Source organism: Amphiura filiformis, unplaced genomic scaffold, assembly GCF_039555335.1.
Source record: "Amphiura filiformis unplaced genomic scaffold, Afil_fr2py scaffold_96, whole genome shotgun sequence".
Classification (NCBI taxonomy): Eukaryota; Metazoa; Echinodermata; class Ophiuroidea; order Amphilepidida; family Amphiuridae; genus Amphiura; species Amphiura filiformis.
Genome location: NW_027305560.1, coordinates 126,267 through 137,500, shown reverse-complemented (window position 1 = coordinate 137,500; position 11,234 = coordinate 126,267). Strand labels below are relative to the sequence as shown.

General features: G+C 35.0%; 1 protein-coding gene across 1 annotated transcript; it reads left to right on the top strand.

Moving 5' to 3' along the window:
• The first annotated feature begins 491 nt into the window (after positions 1 to 491).
• On the top strand, positions 492 to 2,659 carry LOC140144905 (uncharacterized). The gene has a single exon (XM_072166703.1). It carries the CDS (start codon positions 634 to 636, stop codon positions 1,972 to 1,974), a length of 1,341 nt encoding a protein of 446 aa, XP_072022804.1. The 5' UTR covers positions 492 to 633; the 3' UTR covers positions 1,975 to 2,659.
• Positions 2,660 to 11,234: the final 8,575 nt, after the last annotated feature.

The following is an 11,234-nucleotide window of genomic DNA, read 5'->3' as shown; positions in this document are numbered from 1 at the left end:
AACTTTAAAAACACCCCCTTTTGCATCTCATTTCGTGAAGTTTTTAGGGGAAAATCACCCCTTTTTTCAGCGATTTCGCGAATTATTTGCCCTTCGACAATACCCCTATTTTCGCTAAAACGCGAATGATATTTCTAATATACCCTTTTCTGGCAGAAACACGTAGGCTGCTTGATGAAAATACCCTTTTTTGTCAATTTCGCGAAAACGTGGTTTGAAAAAACACCCCTTTTTTGTGTGTTTCGCGAATCGCGTTTCTTCATCTGAAAACACCCCTTATTTCGCGAAATTTTCGACGAGCATGAATACCCGCGGATACACGGAGTGCGGGGACCGGGTTTATCCCTCATACCATGTGTCATGAATAGCTATTGTAGCTGTGGTTAAGAGGCTAGGAAATATTTCCTAATATCTCATACCCTCGTATGTCTAATTGGCCTAACGAATTAAGTTTGATTTTAGAATGTTATTCTTTATCTTTCAGATGCTGTGAATGTGATTATTCTGCAGTTATATATAATTCTACAACCACTACCTGGATATAAAAGCCACCAACTCATGATTTGTTTTCTCTGATTCTTTACTGAAGATACCTTTAATGGACTCTCTTTGCCCATCATACAACAAGACCCAATGCTGAACACATTTAAAATGAATGCAAGACTTTTAAAACCATTTACTTGTAGATTTTGTGGAATCTACCTCTATTCTTTGCATATATTGAAAGGTCACGTTGACAGACATATGACCAAATATGTTAGAGCTAGTAGAAACAAAAAGACTAGAGAGACACTTCGGTGTAAATATCCTCAAAAATCTGTCAATCTAAAAGGATACGCGTACACCAAAACTCACACTAAAGAGAAACCTTATCAGTGTGAGTATTGTCAGAAATGTTTTGAGCGAAGTAGTTTTCTCAAACAACACATCAGAACTCACACTAAAGAGAAACCCTACCAATGTGAGTATTGCCAGAAAAGTTTTACGCTATCTGCTACTCTTAAACGCCACATCAGAACTCACACTGAAGAGAAACCCTATCAGTGTGAGTATTGCCAGAAATGTTTTACACTATCTAGTCATCTTCAAAGACACATCAGAATGCACACGAAAGAGAAACCCTATCAGTGTGAATATTGTCGAAACTGTTTTGCACACCCAAGTAATCTTAAGAGACACATCAAAATTCATACAAAAGAGAAACCACATCAGTGCCAGTATTGTCAGAAATGCTTCAGAGAAAAAGGTGCTCTCAAAAGCCACATCAGAACTCATACTAAAGAGAAACCCTATCAGTGTGAGTATTGTCAGAAACGCTTTGCACAATTTAGTCATCTCAAAGATCACATCAGAACTCACACGAAAGAGAAACCCTATCAGTGTGAATATTGTCAAAACTGTTTTACGCTATCTGCTACTCTTAAACGTCACTTAAGAACTCACACAAAAGAGAAACCATATCAGTGTGAATATTGTCGAAACTGTTTTGCACAAAAAAGTAGTCTCAACAGACACATCAAAATTCACACAGAAGAGAAACCACATCAGTGCCAGTATTGTCAGAAATGCTTTACAGACTCGGGTAATCTCAAAATCCACATTAGCAGAACTCATACTAAAGTGAAACCCTATCAGTGTGAGTATTGTCAGAAATGCTTCGCACAATTTAGTCATCTCAAAGAACACATTAGAATTCACACTAAAGAGAAGCCTTATCAATGCGAGTATTGTCCGAAATGCTTTGCCCGATGTAGTCATCTCAAACAACACATCAGAACCCACACTAAAGAGAAACCCTATCAGTGTAATTATTGTCCGAAATGCTATGCGCAAAATATTGATCTCAAAAGACACATCAGAACCCACACTAAAGAAAAACCCTATCAGTGTGAATATTGTCAGAAATGCTTTACACGAAATAGTGATCTCAAAAGACACACCAAAAACCACACTAAAGAAAAACCCTATCAGTGAATATTGCCAGAAATGTTTTGCGCAACTGGGTACTCTCAAACGCCACATCAAAACTCGCAACTCCCACTAAAGACAAACCCTATCAGTGTGAGCATTCTAGTATTGGGACCCGCCATGATTAAAATTATTATCATTAATTATGCACATCTTGATAATTACATTGAAGTTTTATTAATATTTAGCTTATAAGCTCCAATAAATCATAAGTTTCTGTAAACATGATACAGTAAATGACTCAGATGCACATAGCCCAAGTACATGTGGTGGAAAATGTAGTTTTTATTTGTGCACTTGTGCATGTAGGGGAAACTGATCCTCCTTAAACATAAGACAGCGTTCAAGCTTTGACTTTCGTTTGGTGGCCAGAATGGTGGTAACTTAAAGTGAAAGATATCCTACTTAAAGGAACATTTTCTAGGGTGAAATTTTGTGTAGAAACTGAATCTGACATAAAATGGGATAATTATCAACTTGAAAAATTTCCCCATAGCACTGTACAAGCATATTTCTGCCCGAAGTCCTCAAATTTGAGTGAAAATTGGGGATACTCAGGCACAGTGTAATTTACCCATTACCAACTTCAAAGTAATGCGCCATATTGGCTTAGCTCCAAAGCTGCAGCACCCATATTTATCCAACCGTCAAATATGTTGAAAAATCACTCATGAACTTTCATGTTCATTTATTTTTCAGGTTCAAATTAAATTTAGGGGGTCAAGGGACGAGTATATTTTGTTGTGGTTTTACTGCAATTGGGGGTGGGGGGTGCAAAATAAAATTTCAGGGGCACAATCGGAAAAATATTGCAGTTGCAAATACATATATCGTTTTTGTTTTTTAGAGAGACTCTATTTGAGCATTTCATGTATATGAGCTTCCAAAAAAGGTTTTATCGGGATGATATGTGCGTGTAGCGTGCAAACATTTTGTATTTTACACTATTTTCACCCATGATGGGGATGAAAATGCCTTTATTGTGACAATGTTTGCACACAGCGCGCAAACGTTTGGTACTTTACACTATTTTAGCCCATGATCGGGGTGAAATTGGGTGGAAAAGGGGTTCCTTTCCCCTTTTCTTTTCCTTTGCCCTCCAGATATCGATTTTATCTTTCATTTTTTGTCAGGGGAAAGTTTCTTTTATCTTTGTCATGGGGGCACTTTCCCCCTGGCTATACGCTACTGCCGAAATAGTGTGTTTCGCTATTTGATGGGCCAGTTCGCGTGATCACGAAGCGCAAAATTTTAAAATTTTACCCTATTTGGGCCCAAAACACGATGCTTTTTGACTTGTTTGATGTGCTAAAAAAGTTGCATATATAGGGCAATTTTTTTCTCCTAGGATTTTTAGGGGGATGTCCCCCATGCAAAAATTAGAGGGTGGAAACGTGTACCCCCCAGTTCTCCAAGCTTCCTCTGCCTGTTATTGTAAGTCATGATTTAGTTGTATATATAGTGATAATAAATTAATATGTAGGCCTACTCCGGGGGGGGGGGGCACTTCCATAATGGATATGCATTATGTGCCTCGGGATAGACCCCCTATTTCAAACCGGCTTGTACCTAATGACCCCCTTTTTTGTGTTATTGTCCTGGGGGGGTCACTCCCATTGTGGCCTGTACACCATCCGCGATAATGAAAACGCGTAAAAAGGGTAGTTTTTCGTGGGTAGGCACGATACGCGCGTACCGTGTTTAGGGTGTCAAAAACGTGAAAAATGGGGAAAAAGGGTAGCAAAATTGCAATTGCTAATACGCGAAAATGAAATTTAGGGTATGAAATTTGATGCAAGGACTATAAAATCCCTGTAGGGTATTGTTTTAGCCAAGGGTTAAATCCTTGTTTAGGGTGCTTTTCAAAAGTTGATTATCGGATGGTGTACAGGCCACAATGGGAGTGACCCCCGGGTTATTGTCATACCTAATATCCAATAAAGCGCATTGACTCCCTTTAACAAAAATCCAGGTACTCAAAGACCCCTTTTTACTATTTCTTGCTACCTAATGACTCTGGCCCTTTTTATTCCCAAACTTAGGTGATATTTGTGTTCTCCTCGAGAAATAATGGGGATTTTTAAAATTTATGTGTACTCAATCAATGACACATTTTTGGCAATCATGTACCCAATAACCCCAATTTTACAGTTTGTTACCCCAAATGGCCCCCTTTATTTAAAGTTTCATACCGAATGACCCCATTTTTATTCAGGTTGTGTACTTGCTTACTTGCTTATTTCGGGTGGTTTTCCCGAACCACGACAGCTTTCCATATCCTCCTGTCCTGCATCGGCGCGCCGTTCCCAGGTCTGATGCTTGTAGTCCAGTGTCCTGCTTGAGAACATCTACATAATGAAAGGGGTAGTCTTCCAGGGTTTCTTGTTCTGTGTTTGGGTGTCCAGGTTATCAGATTGGCGACAGGTTCGCACTTACTCCTGAAGCAGTGTCCAGCGAAGGCTGCGAAGCGTGTCCTCCTTTCTCTAATCTTCTCTGAGAGTCTTGGAAGATCTCCATCAGCTCTTTGTTGTTTATATGCTGCTTCGAATGGATGTTATACACTGCCCTAAGCATTCGAGTGCAACAGCCGTCCAGCTCTTTAGCTAGTTTTGGAGTTATGGTCCAGGCTTCGCATCCATATGTTAACACAGACTCCACTGTTGCACTGAAAACCCGCAGTATAAAAGCTAGGATGTCAAATAGCCCAGTTTCTCCATCAGGGGAGATCACTTTGGCTCTGGTTTTCTTGTATGTCCTTCCAATTGCATCCACAATCTGTTTTGGTATCCCATATGCTATGAGGATCTGTAGCATCTTGCCTCGGTGAATTATAGTATCGAAGGCTTTTCTGAAGTCAATGAATGATATTTATAGCTGGTAGATTTTTGGCCTTCACTCCTTCTATTAACCTTCTAAGAGCCAGTATGTGGCTGACAGTTGTTCTTCCCACTCTGAAACCATTCTGGTTGTTTCTCAGAAGTCTATCAACTTCAGGTCTACCGTCTTATCCTGTTGAGTATCATCCTATTGAAGGTTTTGGCTACTATTGAGGATAGGCTGATGCCACGGTAGTTACCTCCTTGACTTAGGTCTCTTGACTTCGTATTGGGATTATATTTAGAATAGACCATTGATCAGGCATTCTTTCTTTCAGCAATGCATCGTTGCAAAAACCTAGCACCAGGTCATCCAGGTCACATCTCTTTAAGACTTCTGGTGGGATGCCGTCTTCTCCACATTTCCTTCTGCTATTGCTGTCTTAGCCTTTGTATATTCTTCATGGCTAAAAGGACCAACCTCAATCGCGAGATCATCTGTGATCGATGGGTTCTATTATATCATCTTCTCCCTCTATATCTGGGGAACTTCCTAGCAGATCTTTGAAATGATGATACCAGTTGTTGACCCTTTCCATCTGAGTGTCTCCTTTCAGCTGGCCCCTCATTGACGATCTTCTTCTTCTCCTGTAATGTCATTAATCAGTCTCCAACTCTGACTGTGTTTACAGTTGTCATGTGCCATTTCAACTTCTTTTAACTTGGTGTTGAGATCATCCTCAATTGCCTGATTATAGGGTCCTGCTAATTCAGACATTGCCTGGTTATAACTGAGCCTGATGTCTTCTGTTGTGCTTTCTTGATATGTCTCATAAGGGAGTGTTCATTAATACTTTGGTAGGGGCTGGTCTTCCTCAAATTTTTGCTCGAAAACTTTTTGACCCCCCCCTCGATGGACCGCTAAACTTTTTGACCCTCTCTTTTGACAGACAAAACTTTTTGGACCCCCATTATCGTATAACAAACATACTTAATAGTGATATGGGTCACATGTCATTGAGGGAGGCAAATGTTTGAAACATTCCCGGTACCGCGGTGGGACAATTGCGCATGAAATACAAGCACAAGGAAATTTTCAATTTAGATTAGTCAGGGTGTTTATCTGATTTTACAGGGATAAATGAAATACAGGATTTATTTGGAGGTTCATAAGCACATCAGCATAATGTGGGTCCGTGGCTATTATGATAGTACAAATGAGCGCGAACCGTGCAAAAAATTTGGCCATATTGAAACTTCAATGGTCAAATATTGTTAAAATTGGAACTAATTGATGCAAAAAGCTAAAATGGTCAAATATGAGATTCATTTGTTCACGCAAATGTACACATGTATCAGTTTTGGCCCCAAAGACCGTGGGTCCGACTAAAAGTGTCAGTAAATGTGAAAATATGATTCAACATTACTTATTTGTATGGTATTTAGGCACACCGGCGCACTGTGTAACCTACGTAAATTATTTCAAACTTTTAAACACTATTAAATAGCAACCTTTCTCTTTAAAACATGTTAAAACATTATTTCCTTACCTTCTCTAGTGATTTTCACTCAATTTTAAAGGAACAAAATACTATATATAAAGGTAAAAACATGCATGAAAAATGCCCCTCCACAACGCTAAAACCTCAGAGCTTCCGGGGGCTTCGCCCCCTGGACCCCACCAGGGGCCCTAAGGCGGGCCCCTGGACCCCACCCGTTGCTCGAGCTCCTCTCGCTTCGCTCGCTACGCTCGAATTGTCAATATTACTTGTCGGTTTGTGTCAAAAACTTGCCCCCCCCAATATAAAAATCCTGGCTACGCCACTGCCTGTGCCCACTCTGCCCTATGATAAATCCCATGGGCCTATGTGTACAAAATAATTTTGCAATGAGAAATAGCAAACTGAAGTGTGCAGTTTACGTGCAAAGAAATGCAATTTATTTGCAATATTTTCTTGATTTAGTTGTATTTTGATCAGATTGGTACATAATCATATTTGTAGCCTACTTTAAAGAGATATAATATGATAAAAAGTGCCAGTATTTCGTAGACCAACCCAGATGTTGCTGAGACCAACCCAGATGTTGCTGATCATCTTTAATGTTATATTAATTAATAGATATGTGTACACTAAAGTGCCATCATTTTTTCAAACAAAACCACTGAACCAAAACTTGCCCCTGTTAAAAGTGATATGGAGGGTATCAATGCGCGCGAAGCGCGCGAAAATTATGGGTTTTGAAGAGGAAAACTCCCGGGGAAAACTTTTTGGCCCCCCCCCTTTCCTTCCACCTAAAACTTTTTGGTCCCCCCTCTTTTAGGGTCCAAAACGTTTTTGGCCCCACTCCCTTTTTACCAGCCCCCCACCAAAGTATTTCTGAACACTCCCTAAGCATCTTTGATTTTCAGTCTTGCTGATGTTACTCTGTGATCACTTGAGAAGCACGCCTTTCTAACAGGTATGTGTACTGAATGACGCCATATTTTTGTAGGCCTAATTGTACACCTGAAAGCCCCCTACTTTTAACATGGCCGAGGCACATCCCTGCCATTTCAGATAGGGAGTGCCTCCCCCGGGGGCCTACTGCATGAAACATAATTGTAATAATTGTCAACACTAAAGAAGAATTGTACTTTTTAATGATTAAATGAGCAGACCAGAAGGAACTGACACAAACCTCAAAATTAAGTTATAGACAACAAGACAATTTTTAACACTTCATACTTGACTATTGAATGACTTACGGTATCAAATTTACATAAAGAACCTGATCAAATACCCTTCTCTGGAATGAACTTTTATTCTGGTTTTACTGGAACATTTGCCCGTGTAGCACGCGAAAAAAGTTCAGGCTATTTTATATTTTTTGCTTCAGGACTAATGTTGCTATTTAAGGCCCTTCACAATTAATTCTTAGTTTCCTGTTTCATGGTTGAAAACCAGGGATGAGGCGACTTTTAATTATTAATTTTTAATTATCTTTTATTTTCTTTATTTTAAAATAAGCGGTCGCAACCTACATCAAGCTATTTTGACAAGGAGCATGCATTTAATTATTTTACTACTATGTTTGATTTTATACATAAGTAATGGTACAATTAGGATCTATGTTTATTCATCATTATAGATGATATGATCAAAGTCAGAAAGTAGCAAATGGTAGTCATTAAAAGTTATTTTTAAAGAGAAAATCCAAAATATAAATAAAATAATTAAATATTTTGCAATTCTCTACTTCGGACGCGGGCGGGAAACAGGAAACTAAGAATCAATTGTAATTGGCCTGCTAAAGTGTTTATCCCCCCCCCCCCCCCTCTATGTGCCCAAAACTTTTTAACCCCCCTTGTTCATACACCCAAAACTTTTTTAACCCTCCCATATTCGATATTCAGAACTCCTAAAATTTTATGACCCCCTACATATTTTCCAGCGGCATCCAGCCTCCCCTACCAAAGTAATTATGAACACTTCCTTTATATCACGTGTATTTCAATAGGACGTCTATTTAGTTGTGTGTTCCCTAGAGCGCCGCCATATGACCAAAATCAGCTAGCGAGTTGAGAGTTCATCCGGGTAATCGCTGATTTCCAACCGCCGGACCGACTTATGAATAATTAATTAAATGACGTATATACAAGCGTTCTAAGTATTCTGTGCAGTATTAAAATGCCGAGATACACAGTACAGTGTGCACGAACTACCACATGGACAATATTGGTTTATTTATTTGTTATTGTTAGTTAATTGTATTGTTTATTTGATTGTTTACTTGTTTGTTATTGCTTATTAATTATTTTAACTATTTGTTTATATTTGGTTTGTTTTATTTGTTTGATTTTTATTTATTTGTTTGTTTATTTTTTGTTAATTGTTTTGTTTACTTGTTTATTTTTTAGACTTTTTTATAAGTTTGTTGACTTGTTTGTTGAAACGTTTGTTTATTCATTTGTTTATAAGTTTGTTTATTTATTTGTTTGTTAATTAGTTTGTTTATAAGTTTGTTTATTTATTTGTTTATTTTTTGTTAATCATATTGTTTATTTATTTGTTTATAAGTTTGTTAATTTATTTGTTTATGTTTTGTTAATGACTTCGTTTGTTTGTTTGCATTTTGTTTGTTTGTTTAAAAGTTTATTTGTTTATTTATTTGTTTATAAGTTTATTTGTTTGTTAATAAGTTTGTTGTTACTTTGTTTATTTGGTTTTTTTTGTTAATTATTTTGTTTATGTTTGTTTATTTGTTTGTTATTTCATATTATTTTGTTTATTTGTTTATTTTTATAAGTTTGTTAATTTGTTTATTTATTTGTTAATCATATTATTTATTTGTTTGTTTATAAGTTTGTTAATTTATTTGTTTGTTTGCATGTTTGTTTATCTTTTGTTAGTAACTGTTTATTTGTCTGTATTTTTGTTTATTTGTTTGTTTATAGGTTTGTTGTTAATTTGTTTGTTTATTTGTTTACCTTTTTGTTAATTATATTGTTTATTTGTTTGTTAATTATTTTACTGAATCACTCACTCACTCACTTTTTATTAGTTTGTTTATTTGCATATTATTTTATGTTTATTAATTTGTTTATTTTTTTGTTAATCATATTGTTTATTTGTTTGAAAGTTTGTTAATTTATTTGTTTGTTTGCGTATTTGTTTATCTTTAGTTAATGGCTTTGTTTATTTGTCTGTATTTTGTTTGTTTGTTTTTAAGTTTGTTATTTTTTGTTAATTGTTTTGTTTACTTGTTTGTTTATTTTTGTTAAGTTTGTTTACTTGTTTGTTTAAACAAGATTTTATTAATTTGTTTGTAAGTTTGTTTGTTTGCTTTGTTTGTTAATTAGTTTGTTTATGAGTTTGTTAATTTGTTTATTTATTTATTTATTTATTTATTTTTTGTTAATGATAATGTTTACTTGTTTGTTTATAAGTTTGCTAATTTGTTTGTTTGCTTGTTTGTTTATATTTTGTTAATGACTTTGTTTATTTGTTTGTATTTTGTTTGTTTGTTTATAAGTTTGTTTGTTATTTATTTGTTTTTAAGTTTGTTTATTTGTTGTTTATAAGTTTATTGTTAATTTGTTTATTTATTTTTGTTAATTATATTGTTTATTTGTTTGTTTATTTTATTTGTTATTTTATCTTAAATATTTTTTTTATTTTTTTATTTTTTATAACTGAGTTTGTTAATTGTTTATTTATTTTTTGTTAATCATATTGTTTTATTTGTTTGTCTAAAAGTTTGTTTTGTTTGTTTCCTTGTTTGTTTATCTTTAGTTAATGGCCTTGTTTATTTGTCTGTATTTTGTTTGTTTTTAAGTTTGTTTATTTTTTTGTTTATAACTTTGTTATTTGTTTGTTTATAGGTTTGTTGCTAATTTGTTTGTTTATCTTTTTGTCAATTATATTGTTGATTTGTTTGTTTATAAATTTGTTTGTTATTTTTTATGTTAATTATTTTGTTTATTTGTTTATTTTTTATAACTTTGTTAATTTGTTTATTTGTTTGTTTATTTTTGGTTATCATATTGTTTATTTGTTTGTTTATAAGTTTGTTGTTAATTTGTTTGTTTATTTGTTTATCTTTTTGTTAATTATATTGTTTATTTGTTTGTTTATAAGTTTGTTTATTTTATGTTATTTTGTTTATCTGTTTATTTTTTATAAGTTTGTTTATTTGTTATTTTCTGTTAATATTTTGTTGATTATTTGCTTGTTTATGTGTTTGTTTATAAGTTTGTTTGTTAATTTGTTTATTTTTCATTAATATATTGTTTATTTGTTTGTTCATTTATTTATTTGTTTATAGCTACTTCGGAGTGGTGTAAATCGTTGTCATTTAATAAATTAATTGATAACTGCTGCTTGCTTACTTATTTATTTATTTATTTATTTATTTATTTATTTATTTTATTTATTTATTGATGATTATACATTTGCTTGTTTATTTATTTGTTCTATTATTTATTTGTTCATCGCTCGCATCTCAATAAAAACATAATTGAATAATTAATCAAGCAAGAAATAAACAAACAAGCAAGCGAGTGATTAAACGCTAACGCGATCAAACGCGACCAACCAGTCCATCAATATATCAATAATCAATCAATCAATCAATCATCATTTCATCAATCGCTCACACACTCACCCAATCAAAAACTTAATTAATAATCAATTAATCAAGGAGGCTCTATAACACCATAACTCAAGCAATCAATCAACGCAATCGATAAATCATCGAGTTGAGTGCATCTAGTGTGAACATGTGGTGAGTAAGTTTGTGAGTCATAAGGAATGAGCTAGTGAGTGAGCAAGAGAGTATTAAGAGGGGGTAGGTGATAAGAGAGTGAGTGAGTGAGTGAGTGATGGTGGAGTGGAGGGGTGAGTGGGGGTGTGTGGGGGTGAGTGAGTGAGTGAGTGGTGAGTGAGTGGTGTGAGTGAGTGAGTGGTGAGT